The sequence below is a fragment of the Hyperolius riggenbachi genome, unplaced genomic scaffold, assembly GCF_040937935.1.
Source record: "Hyperolius riggenbachi isolate aHypRig1 unplaced genomic scaffold, aHypRig1.pri scaffold_113, whole genome shotgun sequence".
Taxonomy (NCBI): domain Eukaryota; kingdom Metazoa; phylum Chordata; class Amphibia; order Anura; family Hyperoliidae; genus Hyperolius; species Hyperolius riggenbachi.
In genome coordinates this window covers 580,170-603,072 of record NW_027152339.1, presented here as the reverse complement: position 1 = coordinate 603,072, position 22,903 = coordinate 580,170, and the positions used below count along the sequence as shown (strand labels likewise).

At 46.1% G+C, this 22,903-nt stretch overlaps 1 protein-coding gene across 1 annotated transcript in view; it reads left to right on the top strand.

The window, feature by feature from the left end:
• Positions 1-19,308, top strand: part of LOC137543598 (class I histocompatibility antigen, F10 alpha chain-like) — a 97,738-nt gene extending 78,430 nt beyond the window's left edge. The window contains exons 5-7 of the mRNA XM_068264698.1: positions 9,114-9,224; positions 10,742-10,786; positions 18,938-19,308. Coding sequence (XP_068120799.1) covers positions 9,114-9,224; positions 10,742-10,786; positions 18,938-18,942 — 161 coding nt within the window. The 3' untranslated portion in view covers positions 18,943-19,308. The remainder of the gene's footprint in view (positions 1-9,113; positions 9,225-10,741; positions 10,787-18,937) is intronic.
• The last annotated feature ends 3,595 nt before the right edge of the window (positions 19,309-22,903 follow it).

Below are 22,903 nucleotides of genomic sequence, written 5' to 3'. Positions count from 1 at the left end.
GCCTGCCATTCTCACAGTAATCAAGCCAGAGTCCCCACACTTGGCACAGTTGGTCACTTGGTGACCGAGGTTACAAATCCAGGAAAAGTGGGCGGAGCATAAAACAGCCAATCAAATTTCAGCCGTTCATTTTAAATGGGAAAATGTAAACTGCAGCCATTCTTACACTGTTAATCACAGAGTTCTCAAACTTGCCACACTTGGTTACTGGGCGAATGCAATTAAGATTCAAGAAAATGGGTGGAGCCTAGAACAGCCAATCAAAATTCACCTATTGATTTTCAAGGGGAATATTTAAACTGCTGCTATTCTTACTCTGTTAATGGCAGAGGCTTCAAACTTGCTACAGTGGGTCATTGGGTGACTGGGGTCAAAATTCACTAAAGGGGCGTGGCCACATACAGCCAATCAGATTTCCTTGGTGGATAAACTGCTTCCATTCACACATTTTTGATTCCAGGAACCTGAAAGCTCACAAACTTGGTCATTGAGTGACTGTGTGTCAAGGTTACAAAAAGTGGGCGGAGCCAAAACAACTTTTACTGGGAAAATATAAACTGCAGCCATTCTTACACCGTTAATGGCAGGGTTCTCAAACTTTGCACAGTTGGTCATTGGGTGACAGATTAAGATTTTGGAAGGTGGGTGGAGCCTACAACAGCCAATAAAAATTCACCTTTCGATTTTCAAAGGGAATATCTCATCTGCTACCATTCTCTTATACTGGTAAAAGCAGATGCCTCAAACCTGGTACAGTTGGTCACTGGGTGACTAGGGTCAAAATTCAGGAAGAGGGCGGAGCCACAAACAGCCAGATTAGTTTATTTTTCAATGGGAATATACAAAGTATTGATACCAAGGACCCCAAAGCTGATAAACTTGATAATTGAGTGACTGTATGTCAAGGTTAGAAAAAGTGGGCGGTGCCAACAACTTCATTTTTTACATTGCAGGGTTCCCAAACTTTACACAATTGGCCACTGGGTGACTGGGATGAATATTCAGAAATGTGGGTGGAGCCTACAACAGCCAATCAAAATGTACCTATTGATTTTCAAAGGGGAATATTCACATTGCTACCATTCTTACACTGTTAGTGGCAGAGGCCTCAAACCTGATACAGTCAGTCATTGGGTAACTGGGGTCCAAATTCACTAAAGGGGTGGAGCCACAAACAGCCAATCAGATTTGCTAGATTGATTTTAGCCATTCTGTTATTGCCAGGGTTCTCAAACGTGACACAGTTGGCCACTGGGTGACTGGCACTAATATTCAGAAAAGTGGGTGGAGCCTACAGCAGCCAATCAAAATTCACCTTTTGATTTTCAAGGGGAATATTTACATTGCTGCCATTCATACACTCCTAATGGTAGAGGCGTAACATCTGCTACAGTCAGTCACTGGGAGACTGGGGTTTAAATTCTGAAGGAAGCAGGCCAAAAACAGCCAATCAGATTTGTTTAATTTCAAAGGTAAAAAGCAACTTATTGATGGCAAAGACCCCAAAGCTCATAAACTTGGTCATTAAGTGACTGTATGTCAAAATTAGAAATAGTGGGCGGAGCCAAAAACAACTAACTTTTTACATGGGGAAATGTAAACTGCAGCTTTTCTTACACTGTTAATGGCAGGGTCCTCAAACTTCACACAGTTGGTCACTGGGTGACTAGGATTAATATTCGGAAAAGTAGGTGGAGCCTACAAGACCCAATCAAAATTCACCTATTGATTTTCAAGGGGAATATTGAAACTGCAGCCATTCTCACACTGTTAATAGCAGAGGCCTCAAACCTGCTACAGTCGGTCGTTAAGTGTTTGGGGTTCAAATTCAGTAAAGGGGCGGAGCCAAAAACAGCCAGATTTCTTTGCTGGATAAACTGCTTCCATTAGCACAATTTTGATGCCAGGAACCCAAAAGCTCACAAACTTGGTCATTGAGTAGTGCCTGTGTGTCAAGGTTACAAAAAGTGGGTGGAGTTAAAAACAGATTTTTCTGGGAAATTGTAAACTGCAGCCCTTCTTCACTGTTAATGGCAGGGTTCTCAAACTTAGCATAGCTGGTTACAGGGTGACTGGGATTAATATTCAGAAAAGTGGGTGGAGCCTAAAAATGCCAATCAAAAATCACGTCACTTTTCAAGGAGAATATTACAATTGCTGCCATTCTTGCACTGTTAATGGCACAAGCCTCAAACCTGGTACAGTTGGTCATTGGGTCACTGAGGTTCAAATTCAGAAAAGGGGACAGAGCCACAAACAGTGAATCAGATTTGTTTCATTTCGTGGGAAAATACAAATTATTGATGCCAAGGACCCAAAAACTCACAAACTTGGGCATTGAGTAGTGACTTTGTGTCCAGGTTACAAAAAGTGGGCGGAGCCAAAAACACATTTCACTGGGAAAGTGTAAACTGCAGCCCTTCTTACACTGTTTATTTCAGGGTTCCCAATCTTTGCCCAGATGGTCACTGAGTGACTGAGATTAATATTTAGGGAAGTGGGTGGAGCCTATAATAGCCAATCAAAATTCACCTGGTGATTTTCAAGTGGAATATTTAAATTGCTGCCATTTTTACACTGTTAATAGTAGATGCCTCAAACCTGCTACAGTTGGTCATTGGGTGACTGGGGTTCAAATGCTATAGAGGGGTGAAGCCACAAACAGCCTATCTGATTTGTTTAATTTCTATGGGAATATACAAATTATTGATGCCAAGGACCCCAGAGCTCACAAACTTGGTCATTGAGTGTTTGTGTGTTAGGGTTAGATAGTGGGCGGAGCCAACACCAGTCAAATACATACCCGGGCAACGCCGGGTCATCAGTGGGTGGAGACAAATACAAATTTCACTGGGAAAATGTAAACTGCAGCCATTCTGTTAATGGCAGGGTTTTTAAACTTTGCACAGTTGGTCACTGGGTGACTGGGATTAATATTCAGAAAAGTGGGTGGAGCCTACAAAAGTGAATCAAACTTCATCTGTTGCTTTTCAAGGGGAATATTTAATTGCTACCATTCTTGAACTGTTAATGGCACAGGCCTCAAACCTGGTACAGTTGGTTATTGGGTGACTGGGGTTCAAATTCAGAAAAGGGGGTGGAGCCACTGACACCCAATCAGATTTGTTTCATTTCAATGCAGATTATTGATACCAAAGACCGCAAAGCTCACAAACTTGGTCAGTGAGTAATTGTGTGTTAGGGTTAGAAAAAGTAGGCGGAGCCAACACCAGCCAAATACATACCCGGGCAACGCCGGGCAATCAGCTAGTGTATTTATATAGCACTGACATCTTCTGCAGCACATTACAGAGTACATAGTCATGTCACTGACTGTCCTCAGGGGATCTCACAATCTAATCCTACCAAAGTCATAGTCTAATGCCCTACCATATTATTATTATGTATTTATATAGCACAAACACCTTCTGCAGCACATTACAGAGTACATAGTCATGTCACTGACTGTCCTCAGAGGAGCTCACACTCTAATCCTACCATAGTCATAGTCTAATGTCCTACCATATTATTATTATGTATTTATATAGCACAAACATCTTCTGCAGCACATTACAGAGTACATAGTCATGTCACTGACTGTCCTCAGAGGAGCTCACACTCTAATCCTACCATAGTCATAGTATAAGAAGTCAGTTGAAGGTCTCCATCCCCCCCACAGGTAGCCAGGCATAGGTGCTTCCAGTATAGGTAGCCAGGTGTTGGTGCTCTCAGTAAAGGTAGCCAGCTATAGGTGCCTTCAGTATAGGTAACCAGCTATTAGGCGCCCCCTTGGAAGCCGGCACCCTGAGCGACCGCTCTGGTCGCACAGGTCAAAGGCCGGCTATGTCTTCCGCGGCACTTTAGAGAGTACATAGTCATGTCACTGACTGTCCTCAGAGGAGCTCACTAATCTAATCACTCCATTGTCTTATGCTGGGCATAGACGGTTAGATCCGGCAGCTCGATTAGCTGACGGATCGACTCCCGCCGCGTCCCCGCGGCCGCCCGGATCGATTCACGCTCGGCCCCGCGGGCACTTCCTTATCTTCCGCTCGATTTTTGCTATTGTCCACCCGCGTGTACCGAGCGGGGAATCGATCCACGCAGTGATCGGACCTGTCGGAAATTATCAATCGAGCCATCAACGGCTCGATTGATAAGAAGTAAATGCACCGTCTATGCCCAGCATTAGTGTAATATCCTCCCTTATTATTATGTATTTACATAGCAAACACCTGATCTTTCTTTCAGCAACAGTTGACAGTGTTCTCCCCAGAATTTTATTCCGGGTGGCATGAAAAAGTAGCTGGGTGGGGTGAGATGAGAGAATGCAGGGCTGGTGCTTGTCTGCAGAACTCTGCTTATAGCAGAGGAGGAGGTGAGCTGATGACAGCCGGGTGCTCACCAAAACTACCTGGGTGGAGCACCTGGCTAAAAGGGCCTGGGGAGAACACTGAGTTGAGCATATTGGTTCCCTTCTCACCCCGCCTGCTGTAAGCCATCCCATATCGAATCCGTTCATTTTGGCTCGCAGCCGAAGCTGGGTGCAGACATAGCATAATTTTGCTGCACAGGACGCGTAAGAGTAATTCGGGCATCTGTGAATTGCCAGATCCAGAATTACATCTCCCTCTGTGCTGCTACAACTCGAGAGGTGAGGTGAGTGTGAGGCAGGGAACACACTTGACAGTTTTCGTATGCGTATTCTGCACAGAAAACCTGAGAACTCATGTTAATCAATGGGCTAGTTCACACTTAATGTGTTTTTCACACTTGATGGATGTATGCCTTTTTTCAACCCAAATAACTACGTAACTTTCTGGCTACCTGAATGGAGGGGGATCTCTGGCTACCTAAACAGGGGCTCTCTGGCCATCTGCAGGGTGGGATCCCTGGCTACCTACATGACCACACCCATTTTCTCCTGGGGGGGGGGCGCAAAAACTGTCTTTGTCCCCGGGCGTTCACAACCCTAGCTACGCCTCTGGGGCAGCTACCTAATCTAACCTATACTGGGGGGCAGCTACCTAATCTAACCTATACTGGGGGGCACCTACCTAATCTAACCTATACTGGGGGGCAGCTACCCATCTAACCTATACTGGGGGGCACCTACCTATCTAACCTATGCTGGGGGCAACTATTCTGGCTACCTATATTAGAGGCACCCACCTAGCTAACCTGTACTGGGGCACCTACCTATCTAACTTATACCGGGGGCGCCTGCCTATCTAACCTATACTGGGGGCAACTATACTGGCTACCTATACTGGAGGCACCTGCCTGGCTAACCTATAGCGGGGGCAACTATACTGGCTCACCTATGCCTGGCTACCTATACTGGGGTACCTATTCTTGGCTACCTATACTGGGGGACCTATACTAAGTGCAACTAGACCTGGCTAACCTATACTACAGGCACCCATACCTTGCTTGGGGGGGGGGGGGGCAATTTTTACACACTCGCCCTGGGTGCATTTTAGCCTAGAAACTGCACTGACTATACTGCGCAGAAGTACCCAGGTAAACATAGGTGTCTTAACTCTGGCCCTGTAACATGCATAGTGCAGACATGCAAACATTCATTGTATCAAACCTATCTAGGGATTAGGAGCACACATCCTGACGTCCTCTCCTGGGACAGATAGCACATCTTACCAATCGCACAAGGGAGCTAACGTAATGTATCCATGTGCACCATGCACATACACCAGCATAAGCTGTGTGCATGCTGACAAAAAAAAAACACATACAGGGGAAGGAGGGAGTGCACTGAATTAAAACCCTAGCCACAGGGGTAAGTAACAAGAAAAAAACACATATATTCCAGGCACATCGCCTCTAGTTAGGACATTAAATAAGTTATTAAGGAAAGGGAGGTGCTGAAGGGGGTGTTGCCAGAAAACAGCAAACATCTATTAACCCTTCGCACTCTCGCATGCAAATGTTCAAACAAATGCATTCACAGATTCACTCATCCAGGCACCACTGTTATCCCTACAGCTAAGTTAAAAGCCGGGGTCTTAGTTCACAGAAGAATGCATTATTTTGCTTAGTCACCTACACTGCGCAGAAGTACCCAGGTAGACAGTGGTGGTTTCATTCCTTATTGGAGGATTCACAACGTACAGTGCTGCCCATAATTATTCATACCCCTGGCAAATTTTGACTTAAAGCAGTATAAAATCCTGACATAATATTCATTAAAAACATGTTTTCCTACTTTTTATATGCCAAACGGTTATCCTATTTGCATTTGTGCATAAGTATTATTATTCATTTCGAGTTCCCAAAAGTACAGCTTTTTGCTTTGAGAGCTGTCTTTGCATTTTATTCATAACTGGTTTTATTCATCTTTTATTGAAGGCAGACATGCTTTGAGTATCTGTCTGTGTCCAGGAGCTTCTGCACAGTCAGAGAATGTGTCACATTCCTCACTTGATACAATTAAGTAAACACAAGAGGGAGAGGGGTCAGTGACTACAAGAGGAAAACATTTTTTCAAAAAGACCTTATACTTTTTGAGAAAAGACTTTAAAGATCTCCTGCTGAGTGTGGGAAATGTTCCAACTGCCGCCGACTTTAACGGTTAATAGCAAAGTCCCCTTGAATGCCAAAAACACCAAATTTGCATGGGAAGGTTAAGAAGAACAGTGGGAACAAGAGGAAATTTTTTTTTCCAAAAAGACCTTATACTTTTTGAGAAAATCCATTTTAAAAGTTCAAAGAAAAATAGTATACATTTAAATCTATAAATTACATTTCTGCGGGAAACAATTCCCGTCGACTTTAGCAGTTAATAGCAAAGGCCCCTTATATCCTAGCAACACCAAATTTGCAGGATATGTTAAAAAGATAGTGGGAAACAACTTTTAAAAAAAAATACATTTTTTTCAATATATTTTTTATTTAATTTGTTTTATATGTTCAGAGCATGGGAAATTTCCCCCAAAAAATGACGTGGGGTCCCCCCTTCTGAGCTCTTTGTAACCCCTTGTCCCCCATGCAGGCTGGAATGGCCATAATGCAGAGCCCCTGCCGCGTGGGGCTTCACACCCTGAGCTATACCAGCCCGCATGGTCCATGGTATGGGGAAGCTCCAGGGGAGAGGGGCAGCTAAGCCTTCCCCTCACCCCCAGAGCCCTTGTCCAATCCATGGACAAGGGGCTCTTCCCCACCTCCGATGCCCCAGGAGGAGTTGGGGGCGATTGACTCCCTGGGGGGGGTTCATGGTGGCATCTGGGAGATGCCAGATGTCCACCCCCCTCCCAGGAGAAATAAGTATAGGGGTACAAAGTACCCCTTACCTATTTCCACAAAGGGTTAAATGAAATAAAAACACAACCACGAAAAAAGTCCTTTAATTTTCTTAATTAGCCAGAAATACTTACCTGTACCTTTAAAAAAAATTCCCACGCCAATATCCTCGGAAATGATTCCACGAATACAGTATCCTCTTATCTTGCAATCTTCAATTAAATTGATTGAAGATCTCAGCGCCCCCCACATAGCAGAGAATGCGTCCTGTGGGACGCATAGCTGCCGGCTCCCGCTGTCCTCTCCGCCTCCTCACCTCTAACCCTCACCTAGCCTGGCATCTGGTGCACCCATGGGGGTGAAAAATGGATAGCCACACATGAAAACAAGGTAAAAAATTGGGCGTGGCCAAAACATGATGTCGGTGGAGCCAAATACTTGCAGTTTCTAGGCTAAATTGAACCCAGGGCAAGGGTGTAAAATGCGGCCCCAACGTGGAGAGTGGAGACAGGTATAGGTGCCAGAAGTATAGGTAGCCAGCTATAGGTCCCCCCCCCCCCAGTATAGGTAGCCCATATAGTTGCCCTCAGTATAGGTTAGATAGGTAGGTGCCCCATATAGGTTAGATAGGTAGGTGTCACCATATAGGTTAGATAGGTAGGTGCCTCCAATATAGGTAGTCAGTATATTTGCCCCAGTATAGGTTAGATAGGTAGGTACCGCCATATAGGTTAGATAGGTAGGTGCCTCCAGTATAGGTTAGATAGGTAGGTGCCTTCAATATAGGTAGCCAGCATAGTTGCTCCCAGTATAGGTTAGATAGGTAGGTGCCCCCAGTGTAGGTTAAATAGGTAGGTGCTCGCAGTATACATTAGATAGGTAGGTGCACGCAGTATAGGTTAGATAGGTAGGTACTCCTCAGTATAGGTTAGATAGGTATGTGCCCCCAGTATAGGTTAGATAGGTATATGCCCCCAGTATAGATTAGATAGGTATATGCCCCAGTATAGATTAGATTGGAAGATGCCCCCAGTATAGGCAGGAGGGTGGGCGCAGCAGGCAGAGTGGCAGAAGACTGTGCGCAGCGGCGGGGGGAGCGCGCAGAGAGAAGTTTCCACTTACCTGCCTTGATCCTGCACACAGCTATCTATCTTCATCCTCTCCCAGTGCCCGTCGCATTAGTAAGAGCTACCCCCATGTGGTTACGTCATCACAGGGAGCGCTGCTACCATAATGACAGATGCTGGAACAGGATGAAGATAGAAACTGTGGGCAGTATCGTGGCAGGTAAGTGGAAACTTCTCTCTGCCAGCTCCCTCCACCGCTGCGCACAGTCTTCTGCCACTCTGCCTGGTGCCCTGTGTGGCCGCACCACCTGCACACCTGCCGCCAGCAGCAGAGCAGGCCCCCTGTAGTGTGAGGCCCCAAGCGGGGGGCGTGGCTCGCCTGTATGCTGGCGGCGTCCCTGGTGCACAGAGATGTTAGCCCAGTGCTTTAGGTAATCTTTAGAGTTTTTGGATCAATATGAAATGCATGTGTACTGAATGTGAATAAGTGACCTCTGATGAAACACCTATAGAGCCGAGAAACATGCGTCAGGTATTTGTTGGACTAGGAGTATGCATCAACATTTTTAATAATTGTATATGAAAAATCTCAGATTCATCTGGGATTATTTTAAGTGTGCACATTTTTTTTATGCAATATCATCCTTCAAACTCCCCTTGTATCTCTGTACTAATATTGGCTATCATTGGTTGGGGGAGTGGCCTGTTGTCTGCATCATATACTGCTTGTCCTGCACTACATACTTCAGATCCTTATCTCGTGATGTTTCCTTTATGTTCCCCTCTCAGATCCCAATGCAGAGTCTCAGGACAAGACGTACATAGTGATTGCTGTGGTTGTCACTCTTGCCATAGTTATTGCTGCTGGTATTGGAGTCATTGTATGGAAGAGACGCTCAGGTAAGTCTGATAGATACATATCACAGCTGTATTGTCTGTGTAGGAAACCCAGACATGAGCCCTACATAGACTGTTCAGGAGGGGATTTTTTCTTGCGACTTCCCTGTTTTTTTCTCCCTAATGAATCGTCAGAAAAACGCAATCACAGTAAACAGAAAAATCGCAATCACATCATGTTTGGGATCGCGATTTATTAGTACATTGTTTTTGCTTCTGACAAAGCAGGGTATCCAGTGAAACAGCCTGTCAGGCTATACATTATGCATTCACTGTCTTTCATGTTGGGGATGACATAAAGTAATGATTTCTTGGATTTTGGCTAGTGCTTGGATTATTTTGCCTTTTTTTGCTATACAATCTATCCTAGTCTGTCTGTAGGCACAGCCTGTGCACCACCTACCCTCAACCAGCTGCACAGTTACCTGGTGTCAGTCCAATCTTTTCTACAAACCCAGGATCGCGATTTGTAGTGGAAAATTAGGCTTACGGAAATGTTTGGGTTTCCTTTCTGACAATTTGGTGTAACGTGACTGTGAACATTATTCCAGTTATGAGATGAAAATGTATTCTAGTTATGAGATGGTTCTGAAAAGTTCAATTCAGTTTTTCATGAATAGAATATTACAAACTGAAGTCTGATTTACCGCATTCTCGATGTTCTTGTAAGATCTTATCCAGGGATGCGAGAAGGATTTAGCAACAAGCAGATTTGTCCTGGAATGTTCAGAGCGCTGTGTAAGTGGGGGCTAACTCATCTAGGCCACTATCTACCTTCCGCACAAGCCACACTGCTCTTCATTTTCAGACACTTCTGCCTTCTAAACCGGAACTTCTGCTGTGAAGACAGAAGTATCAAAAGATGGAACTCTTTGGAAGGGAGGTGGTGGTCTTGGTGAGTTGACCCCCACATACACAGCCTGTACCAACACCACACATTTTGGGTTTGTTCTCATTCATGTCTGATTTTATAGAGTGGCTTAAAGGGAGTAAACACGCCAGCCTTTTTCAAACTACGGGTCGTCCGATCCACCCACGGGGCGGTCGTTCTGACGACCGTTGCACGCGAGTACAAGCTGTCGTCAGACTGATAAGACTGGTTTTGACTGCTCTGCTCGATACCTCCCACCCCAGCCATTACACATGGATTGCTATTAGAGTAAGAGGCGCCCCAGGGCCTCCAACCCACACACACACACACCTTAATCTCTAGTTATCAGGCTTGCAGTCACTGCCATGTATCCACTTTTCTTATATATCTCTGCTTCAAACACAAAAGGGGAGTGATAGCTGAGTGAGTTGTCCACCCCCTCGTACACTGCGCCCTGAGGCTGGAGCCCTTCTTGCCTCTGCCTGGCCCTGAATTGATAGGGAGGTTATTAATGTATCTGGTGATGAAGCAGTTATTATATGCTGAGAAATAACAGCAGATTGGGCTCCGGCTGATTCATCTCCTGTATGAAGAATGTGAAAGAGAAAATTATTTCCTGATAGTAATCTCTTCTCTCTGTGTGTTTCAGGGCAGCGTCCTGATGCTAGTAATAATATCTATATTGCAGCTCCCAGTAAGTACCATATTATTATATGTGCTTCTCTTCTGCAGAGTCACTATTACCTATGTTGTATTTTAATGTAACTCTGCCTTCTATAATACATTTACATTGAAATCATAAACTGTATAAATAATGTTCTTTTCCAAGTAGTACTATTAGAACTGCAAGAGGTCTGGAATCCTCTTCGGAAAAAACAGCTGACTTTACCGAGCACTGAGCAAAATGTGTATTCATTAAGGCTGTTTCCGCATGCGAAGCGGACTTTCCCGAGCAGACCGATAAATTACCGCATTGGCTATCATTCATAAAAGTGTTGTCGGTAAAGTAAATCCATGCGGGGAAACACAGCTGTCGGTATTTCAGCCTTCTTGGTGGTCATTCATAAAAATGTTTCTAGTTGTGATAGGAGTGCGGAGATATTCCGCTGTAGGCTAGCGGTAGGCATGCAGAAACAGGAGAAGCTGGCCGAGTCCCTCCATGCGGTGTTCTCTCTGCTGCTGCTTGGGAGGTCTGTCCCATTCACTTACATGTACTCCGCATGCTTATCGCTACATCCAGGGGAGCGGTAATCCCCGTCCGCATACCGCCTGTGTTAGTTTTTATGAATTGACATTTTGTTACATTTCTGCAGAGAATCACCGCACAATGCGGTAATTTATCGCTCTGCTCGGGAAAGTCCGCTTCGCATGCGGAAACAGCCTTTATGAATACACATTTTGCTCAGTGGTCGGTAAAGTCGGCTGTTTTTAGCATTTCCGCATGCGGGAACGCTTTATGAATGATAACCATTGTGCGGTGATTCTATGCGTAAATTTAACAAAATGTAAATTCATAAAAATTAACTCAAGCGGTATGCGGACGGGGATTACCGCTCCCCTGGATGTAGCGATAAGCATGCGGAGTACATGTTAGTGAATGGGACAGACCTCCCAAGCAGCAGCAGAGAGAACACCGCATGGAGGGACTCGGACAGCTTCTCCTGTTTCCGCATGCCTACCGACAGCCTATCGCTAGCCTACAGCGGGATATCTCCGCACTCCTATCGCAACTAGAAACATTTTTATGAATGACCACCCAGAAGGCTGAAATACCGACAGCGGTGTTTCCCCGCACAGATTTATTTTACCGACAGCACTTTTATGAACGATAGCCATTGTGTGATAGACTAACACCGACTGGAAAGGACCAAAATTCAGTTTTTGACCAATGTATTGCTTCTCAGAGGCACATGGTGAGGGCCCTGGCATACTGGAGAAAGTTTTGTGGGTCATTTTTGTTAAAAAAAAAATGCATTAAAATCACTGTAAAATTGTGGCAAAATAGCCGTTATTGCGATTTTTTTATTGTTTATTGTGATCGCCACCATTTTTGCCACAATTTTACTGTGATTTGAATGCAAGTCAGTGGAAGTATTTAAAAAAAAAATGAAAATGCCCCGCAAAAAGTTTCAGGGGCAATGGGGCACATAGTGAGTAGTGATGGCCTGAACCGTTTGCCTGGCGAACCTTTCTGGGCCTCTTACTACTTCCGGGTCGCAATGACCCGGAGTAGTACGCCTGCGCTGCCCGGCGGAGCGCGTCCTAGATCGCGCTCCCGTTGCCGGGCACTTTCTGCGCATGTGCGTGACGTCATGAGTGACGTCACGCTCATGCGCAGAGAGTGCCCGGCAACAGGAGCGCAATCTAGGACGCGCTCCGCCGGGCAGCGCAGGCGTACTACTCCGGGTCATTGCGACCCGGAAGTAGTAAGAGGCCCAGAGTAGCAGAGCGGTTCGCCGGCGAACGGTTCGGGAACCGTTCGCTACATCTCTAATAGTGAGTGTGTACTTGTGGGAGGCCACCATGGTGGAGGTGAACTGCACTGTGCATATCAGCAGTGAACAGCAGAGGGAGCTGTTTCGATCTTGTCTACACTCATTGTCATCTCTCTATTATACTGCTGATAAAACTTGCACCCACTACTATGACTACTACCACTAAAGAGTACTGATTTCAGTAATGTAAACAATGGAAGTGACAATTTTGTATTGCAGAACAAAACCAATAAAATATTCACACTGCACTCAGTCAAGGCATTGTTTCAAATTATTTTAATCACACATAAGTAGGTGTAAACTTAGAAAGATTGTGTTAAAATCAGCTCAATCCTAGAAAACGATTGGAGTGAAGGTGTGAATGGAGTAAATGGTGGCTATTCATTAGGTGATGTATATTGCTTGGAACACACGTTTCATTTTTGCGGTAGAATCGTTCTGATAGATGCCTTCAACTGATAAATTCTGTCGTGTCCGATTTTCCACTCGATTGTTTACCTCCCGATTTTTTATAGACGTGAATGGAAAAAAAATATGACAAACGAGCGGAAGATGAGAAAATCGAGCAGAGAATCGAACGCACGGAGAATCGATCGCAAAAACCGTATCATGTGTTCCCAGCATTAGAGAGATCGACCATGAGACAGATCTCTCTCTAATCAAATCTGTTCATAGAGAGATCTGTTGCCTGCCCATACACTACAGACTGATTTGAAATCTATCAGAAATCAGCTTAGTCACGCCACCTGCCTGGCCCAAGTATAAAAATGCCCCGGTGCCTGTGGTCTGTGCTCTGTAATTTCTAACCTCTCCACCAGCATGAATTCTAGAATCTACTGTAACATGCAGTACTGTGCTGGTGATAGTGTGCTGCCTACATAGCACTGTTACCAAACACAAAAGGAATGCTCACTCCCAGACAGCACTCCGCAAACTGCCAGTCAGCCAATAAGAAGTGCAAATAAATTACTCTAGTCTGCAGTACTTACTTAAAGTGGTCTGAAAGTCAGCATTTCTACTTTGCTCTAAAAGATTCCTCACAGCTTGAAAGCTACTATCCCAGAATATTTTTTTTAGCAGAGCATCACTGAAATGGTTAAAAACAAATTCATCTTCAATTGTGCATCCAAACTGGAGATAACAGTATCTTTGTTTGCATTCCAATGTTGATACATGTCAGCGCTTCACTCCCACCATATCTTCTATGCATATCAATGATCATATAGGCCTAGTGCACACCAGAGCGGTTCGTCTGAGTTTTGCGATCCACTTGCGGCTGCGGATACGCTTGGGTAATGTATTTCAATGGGCTGGTGCACACCAGAGCGGGAGGCATTTTACAGAAACGAATCCTCCCGGGGTGAGGCATCTTTTGGATTGCGGAGGCGTTTCTGCCTCAATATAAAGTATAGGAAAAACGCAAACCGCTCTGAAAAACGCCTGTTCAGAGCTGTTTTGCCGGCGTTTTTGTTACAGAAGCTGTTCAGTAACAGCTTTACTGTAACAATATATGAAATCTACTACACCAAAACCGCTACACAAAACCGCAAAACGCTAGCTGAAACGCTACAGAAAAAGAAGAAAAAGTGTTTCAATATCTGCTAGCATTTTGCGGATCTGCTAGCGGTTTTTGGTGTGCACCAGGCCATAGGGGTGATCCTTCCTATTCTCCATAACATATATATATCCCCCCCCCTCTCACATTTACCCATCTAGCGCTACTACAAGTGTGTACTGCATGCATCCATAAAGTGCATAGTCTATGTGTCAACCTGTGTACAATTATGAAAGTTATGAAGAACCTGTGCAAATATAACCTTAATCAACTAAATGCTTGCTACTTGTGATCACCCTCCCCCCACGGCTTAAACACAGTATATACACATACACAAATGATTCTATTCAAACCTGTGCATGGTGATGCCCATCCTCTATGCTTCCTTGCCCCCTCCCCTCTGCCTTGTACTAATATATCATACATCTACATTCCCCATACGTACAATTATAGCGCACGTTAAAAAAGGGCGTCGGGGAAAAAGGGCGCGTGGTTTTAAACGATAAGCATGAATAACGTTTAAAAAAAATTGTGCTATATTTCGTTTAAAAATAATGTTTTATAAAGTTATAAATCATTAAATAATGTGTATGAAATCGGCAATTGTAAAAACCTTAATCTTCCCTGTTTAAAAAGTGAAATGTATAATAACGTTTTATAAAAGATTAATAAGAATTTTACTAAAACTAAACCTAACCCTACTCTCACACAGAATCCTCCCTGTACCTATCCCTAACCCCTAGACCCCCCTGGTGGTGCCTAAACCTAAGATCCCACAGGTGGTGCCTAACCCTAAGACCCCCCAGGTGGTGCCTAACCCTAAAACCCCCCTGGTGGTGCCTAACCCTAAGACCCCCCTGGTGGTACCTAACCCTAAGACCCCCCTGGTGGTGCCTAAACCTAAGACCCCCCTGGTGGTGCCTAAACCTAAGACCCCCCTGTGATAAGCATTAATAACGTTTTAACAAAATATTATGCTGTTTTTGTTTAAAAATAATGTTTAAAAAAATATTGTACTGTTTTTCGTTTAAAAATAATGTTTAAAAAATTAAAAATCCTTAAATAATGTGTGATCATGAGAAGCTGTTATAAAACATTAAAAGTCTCCGGGCGCCGCTTGTAAAACGTTATTTTTCTCCGGCGCCCTTTTTTCCTGTTGGGCGCCCATTAAATGATATTTATTATGGGAGTGAATGGCGGCGCCCTTTTTGTCCACCTGCCTCATGCGCCCAAATTTCCTGCCTCCACAATTATATGCCTCATTCATCGTGAGGCGTAATCTAACTACCACCTCCTAGTGATGAGAAAAATATTTCATAGCTTTCCTGTATTGTGCGCTTAGTCATTAGAAATGAAGCAATTTAAATAAATTTCGATGTTCAAACCTTCTGCTTTTAGTGTATGGAGATTATAAATCCATCATGTTTCCATTTTGGAGAGTTCACGTACCCTATTACACCCTCTCCACTGTGGGTTAAGCTTTTCTACCACACAGAAATACATCTGGGCAGGGTCACAGTCATGTTTTTTCTTAAAGTGTGCCGGTACACTGTGATTTTCATGTCCCTTTTTGATCTTATAAATGTGCTCATCAATCCGTTTTTAAAATTCTTGTGGTTCGTCCTACATATTATGTATATGATTTTTTTTGTCACATATGACTCAAAAGTCAATTTAGTTTTTTTTTTTATTTTCACTGTTAAGTTTGCATCCTTGATACATTCTACAAGGGAAGAACCCCGGTATAGGTTAGATAGGTAGCTGCCCCCCGTCACGACGCTACTGCGGATACCGAGGTTTTTAACTGCAGCATGTGCCCCCAGTCAGGTACAAACCCAGAGTTTTCAAGGGGGGATTCCTGAAAGGTCTCCCTCAGCCATGCACAATACAGTATAATAATATGGCAGGACATCATGCTGGATACACAATGCAATTTCCTGTCCGACTGACAGGATCTGACAATTATTTCCTAAATGTCCGATCTGCTCCCGATCGACAACGAGATCGATCAGGAGCAGTTTGGATACAGATAATAATGAGGTGATGAAGGGGAAAGTGAAGCATTCACACATAAGGGAATAGGGCTGTGCTTATACCTGTCTCGGTTAAGTTCCCCAGAGCTGCTCCATGATCTGTACACACACTGCTGCTCTATGCTCTGTACACACGCTGCTGCTCCATGCTCTGTACACACACTGCTGCCGCTCCATGCTCTGTACACACGCTGCCGCTCCATGCTCTGTACACACGCTGCTGCTCCATGCTCTGTACACACACTGCTGCTCCATGCTCTGTACACACACTGCTGCCACTCCATGCTCTGTACACACGCTGCTGCTCTATGCTCTGTACACACACTGCTGCCGCTCCATGCTCTGTACACATGCTGCCGCTCCTTGCTCTGTACACACGCTGCTGCTCCATGCTCTGTACACACGCTGCTGCTCCATGCTCTGTACACACACGGACACTCCGTGCTCTGTACACACGCTGCTGCTCCGTGCTCTGTACACACGCTGCTGCTCCGTGCTCTGTACACATGCTGCTACTCCGTGCACTGTACACCCACTGCTGCTCCATGCTCTGTACACACGCTGCCGCTCCGTGCTCTGTACACACACTGCTGCTCCATGCTCTGTACACACACTGGTGATCCATGCTCTGTACACACGCTGCTGCTACATGCTCTGTACACACACTGCTGCTCCATGCTCTGTACACACACTGCTGCTCCATGCTCTGTACATACACTGCTGCTCCATGCTCTGTACACACGCTGCTGCTCCATGCTCTGTACACACACTGCTGCTCTATGCTCTGTACACACACTGCTGCACCATGCTCTGTACACACACTGCTGCTCCATGCTCTGTACACACACTGCTGCTCCATGCTCTGTACACACACTGCTGCTCCATGCTCTGTACACACACTGCTGCTGCTCTATGCTCTGCACACACACTGCTGCTGCTCTATGCTCTGTACACACGCTGCTGCTCCATGCTCTGTACACACACTGCTGCTCCATGCTCTGTACAAACACGGACACTCCGTGCTCTGTACACACGCTGCTGCTCCGTGCTCTGTACACACGCTGCTGCTCTGTGCTCTGTACACATGCTGCTACTCCGTGCACTGTACACCCACTGCTGCTCCATGCTCTGTACACACGCTGCCGCTCCGTGCTCTGTGCACACACTGCTGCTCCATGCTCTGTACACACGCTGCAGCTCCATGCTCTGTACACACACTGGTGATCCATGCTCTGTACACACGCTGCTGCTACATGCAAAGTCAACTGTAGCAGGGAAAGAAAGGGGGCAGTGCTGTGAGCTGCAGGATACCTGCAGATATTCTGGTGTCTCAACTTTTGCCTGTCCCCAGACACTGGCCCTGGTCTGAGGGAAGTATTCTAGGCAGCTGTAATCCCCCTTTGCCTTTGCCTATGCCAGTATAGGTTAGAGAGCTATAGGTGGCCCAGTATAGGTTAGCAAGGTATAGGTGCCCCCTCTTCCCTGCAGAGACCCCCCTGCTACTGTAACCACAGCTCTTTTTTGGTGAATGAGGCTTTCACTGGGTGAACAGGTGAAGGTGTAGGAGTGTTATTCAATGGAGGAAGCGCTTGTCAATTAGACTTTTTTATATGCTATACATAAAGCTTGTTGAGTTTACATTTATAATATGCTGGTACTTGCCTTTCCTCGCTGTTTGTGCAACTATGTTTTTGGATTGATCATAACGTTGTGCAACGTCCCACTTTACTGATAACCTACTGTGTATACTCGTGTATAAGCCTAATTTTCCAGCATAAAAAATGTGCTGAAAAGTTAACCCCTCGGCTTGTATGCGAGTCAGTGGAGCAAAACAGATGGTGGTGCAAGTTTTGCTAATGGCAGAGAAGTGTAAGGATTGTGCACTAGTGATCCTGCTCTTGCCCTCTGGCTCCCTGCTGTGTCTGTACCCCCATCCCCTGCAATGTGGTGTGCGGAGTGCGCTGCTCAAGACTACCTGTGTCTCCTGGCTTGTGGAGCGGAGCGTGCCAGCAGCGTGTCAGTGGTGCAATGATCGTTGATTCTTCCTGTGCGGCAATTGCTATGTCTCATATCTATGACACCATCTAGTGCAGGCATGGGCAAACTTGACCCTCCAGCTGTTAAGGAACTACAAGTCCCACAATGCATTTTCCTTTATGAGTCATGACTTTGGCTGTAAGACTCCTGCAATGCATTGTGGGACTTGTAGTTCCTTAACAGCAGGAGGGTCAAGTTTGCTCATGCCTGATCTAGTGGCTTCTTGAGACACAGCTATATGATCTTGCTATGGGGAGGTGGGGGCGGACTTGTACTAGGGTAACATATGGCTACTGTGGAGAGGCTATATTGGGGAGGGGCTTATACTTGAGTCCATCACTTTTTCCTGGTTTCTAAGGCTTATACACGGGTCGGCTTATATGGAAGTATATACAGTAATTTTGTTAATCATGGTTATTGCTTAATTTTCATAGCCTTTATTTTTCCTTTGTATTGTTCCACATCTCAGGCACAACATGTAATTGCCATTGGTACAATTACTGTTATTGGTACAATTTTATTGACCTCCGTAAAATAAAAACTTTTTAAACCATAAAAACAAAAGATAAGATTTCTGACACACTAACATAGTGATTTGTGTCCTTTATCAGCCTTAATATGTAATTCCTGAAGCCACAGAGAAGTGATGAGATGTATAGCCTGTGTATAAAATAATGGATTGACAACAAAGCCATAAATAGTGACAATTCTCTCTCTCTCTCCAGCCTGAAGATGATGATGTGTGAAGATCAGACAAGAAGGAAACTGGATCCCATTCGCCCACCCGCCTGCTGCTCTTTCCTGCCATCCACAATGATACAATTCAGCCTCTTCTGCAGCATTTATACCCCACCTGCCGCTCTTTAGTGCTCATCCACAATTACACAGTTCAGCCTCTTCTGCAGCATTTACAGCCTGTTTGCTGCTCTTTCCTGCCATCCATAATGATACAATTCAGCCTCTTCTGCAGCATTTATACCCCACCTGCTGCTCCTTACTGCTCATTCACAATTATACAATTCAGCCGTTCCTCAGTAATAGGATCATTAGCACTTTGGTTGGTGGATTTCTGTAAAGATTTGTTGGAAAAATGCAACTCTTGTTACATTTTTTGTGTGATCTTTCTACAGATGAATTATTTCCTCTTTATAGAACTACAATTTAGACTTTACCATTAACCTCCCTGGCGGTAAGCCCGACACAGTGTCGGGCTAACCGCCGCAGGGGATCACATCGCCCCGGGAGAATTTTTTTAAATGAAATTTGTGGTATTTTGTTAAGCTAGCACTTGGCTAGCTAACTATGTGAGCCAAGTCCCTCCGTTTCCCTCCGATCGCCCCTGATCACCGCCGGTATACGTACCCCCCAGGGATCCCGCAATGGCGCAGCCTCCCAATCAGCACCCGGCTTCGCTATGGGGAGGATCAGAACTGCGCATGATGTCAATGTCATGACGTCATGTCCAATAATCGGCATAGCGACGAGTGGAGCTAATTGGGAAGCTGCGGCTCTCTCGGGATCGCGGATGGGTGAGTGTTGCCGGCGGCGATCTGGGGGGGGGGGGGGGGGGGGGAGTCAGACCGGTGTCGGGGGACTTGGGCCACATAGTTAGCTAGCCTAGTGCTAGCTAACATACAAAAAAAACCTTTTAATTAAAAAAAATCCCTCCCGCGGACGCAGCTACTGAAGCTGTGTACCGCCAGGGAGGTTAAAGGACCACTACAGCAAAAAAGTAGGCAGTTAAAATCCCCCTAATGGGGGATTCTCAGGATTTTCTTTGTTCTAAAGAGTATTCCTGAATGGCATTTGCCAAGTCTAACCGCCAAAATAGTATGCAAGTGAGTAGGGGGTAGAGATGTAGCGAACGGTTCCAGGCGAACTTTGGTGGTTCGCGTTCACTTGCAGCAGGTGAACTTTTGCGGAAGTTTGATTCGCCCCATAATGCACTATCAGGGTCAACTTTGACCCTCTGCATCACAGTCAGCAGGCACATTGTAGCCATTCAGGCTACACTAAGCCCTGGAGCCCCACCCCCCCTTATATAAGGCAGGCTGCAGCGGCCATTACACTCACTCGTGTGCCTGCTAGAGACAGACTAGGGACAGCTGCTGCAGACTTGTTCTCCTAGGGACAGATTAGTTAGGTTCTTGGCTGCTTAGCTTGCTCCTGGCTGATTATTATTGCTTTTATAGCACCCCTCAACAGCTCTTTTCAGAGCTCATCCTGTACTTTTTTTTCTGTGTGTCAAACTGACACTTTTGTTGCATGCATAGCCTTGCTAATTCATAGTGTGTGTGCCACTGCCAGCAGCCCAGCACATTCAGTGACTACCTGTGTGTGTGACAGGGAGCTGCACATTGTACTACCCAGTACTGCATATACCCAGTACCTGTTGTGTTTACTTAACTCACCTCATCACTGCACATACCTAGCTTTGTGTTTAGTAAACCCAGCTCACTGCATCTAACTACCTGTTGTGTTCAGTGAACCCACCTCACTGCATATACCTAGCTGTTGTGTTGAGTGAACCTACCTCACTGCATATAACTACCTTTACTGTTGAGTGAACCCACCTCACTGCATCTAACTACCTGTTGTGTTGAGTGAACCCAGCTCACTGCATCTAACTACCTGTTGTGTTCAGTGAAACCACCTCACTGCATATACCTAGCTGTTGTGTTGAGTGAACCCACCTCACTACATATAACTAGCATCCCCCCGAGATGGACAAACCAAGTAAAGGAAGAGGTAAAGGCAGACCCAGAGGAAGGCCACCAGGCACCGGCAGGTCTGTGCGAGGTGGTGTTGCTGTGATTTCGTGCGGACCTGGCCCAAGATACAGTGCTCAGAAGAAGGCACGTGCCATAACTTCCCAAAATTGTGAGGACGTGCTTGAGTATTTAACACAGAACACCTCATCTCCCGCAGCCACCAGCACTGTAGCTTGTTGTAACAAGCACCACATCCGCTGCATTTGACACTTCACAGGAGTTATTTGGTGGTGGTGGTGGTGGTGGTGAAACACTGATTCGCAGCCACTACTGCAATAACAAGAAGAAGGCGCAGGTACACCACCTCATACGTCTGAGTTAGGTGGCGATAGTATGGACGTAACGTGTGAGGAGAGGGATGATGAACCACCTGAAGTTGGTGCAGTTGTGGAGGTGACTGAGGAAAGCTAAGCTGGGTAGGAGGATTATGATGACGATTATACGGATGCCACGTATGTTCCTAGTAGAGGAGATGACCAGGGGGACAGTTCAGAGGGGGAGTCAGAGAGGAGTAGGAGGAGACGACTCCATGATAGAAGCAGAGGGAGCTCGTCCTCAGAAACAGCTGGGGCAGTGTCCGGTGCCATGTATCCCCAGCTATGGACAGCCAGCCTACATGCCCTTCAACGTCAGCTGCTGATGCCTCCGTAGCGCCATCACCCCAGGGGGGTTCAGCGGTTTGGAAATTTTTTAACATGTGTGTCTCAGATCGGAGCAAAGCCATCTGTTCTCTCTGCCAGCAAAAATTAAGCCGTGGAAAGGCCAACTCTCACGTAGGGACAAGTGCCTTACGAAGGCACCTGGAGAAAAGGCACAAACAGCTATGGCAAGAACACATGAGGAAAAGCAGCACCCAAAAGACAAGCCACCCTCCTTCTCCTCTTACTCCTTCAGGTGCATCGTCTTCATCTGCTTTCTCCCTTGCACTTTCACAGCCACCCTCCTCCACACCGCCTCTTCCCTTGAGCAGTTCCTTCTCCTCTGCCCACAGCAGTACCCAGCTGTCCGTGAAGGAAGTATTTGAGCGTAAGAAGCAAATGTCTGCCAGTCACCCTCTTGCCCGGCGTCTGACAGCTGGCGTGGCGGAACTATTAGCTCACCAGGTATTACCATACAAGCTGGTGGAGTCGGAGGCTTTCCGTAAGTTTGTGGCCATTGGTACACCGCAGTGGACGATTCCAGGCCGCAATTATTTTTCACAAAAGGCCATACCCAAACTGTACCGTGCAGTTGAGAGGCAAGTGGTGTCATCTATTGCGAAGAGCGTTGGGTCAAGGGTCCACCTGACCACGGAGGCCTGGTCTGCCAAGCACTGGCAGGGCTGCTACATTACGTACACAGCCCATTGGGTCAACCTGGTGACCGATGGCAGCGAGCAGGGAGTATGTGGCTGCGCAACGGACCGACTTGTCACACCTCCACGGCTTGCAGGCAGGCCTCCAGCCACCTCCTCTCCGCCTGCTACCACCTCTTCGCTGTCGTCATCCTCCTCCTTGGCTGGTGCCGCGATCTCTCCAGCTACACAGCCCCCACACCCCAGGGCCTATGCTGCATGCCAGGTACGACGGTGTCACGCAGTGTTAGACATGTCTTGCCTCAAAGCAGAGAGTCACACTGGAGCAGTTCTCCTGGCTGCTCTTAACAAACAGGTGGAGCAATGGCTGACCCCGCACAAGCTTGAGATCGGCAACGTGGTGTGCGACAACGGCAGCAATCTCATTTCCGCGTTGAATTTGGGAAAGCTGACACATGTACCCTGCATAACACATGTGCTGAATCTGGTCGTGCAAAGATTTGTGTCCAAGTACCCAGGCTTAGAGGACGTCCTGAAGCAGGCCAGGAAGTTGTGTGGGCATTTCAGGCGCTCTTACACGGCCATGGCACGCTTTGCGGACATTCAGCGTAGAAACAACTTGCCGG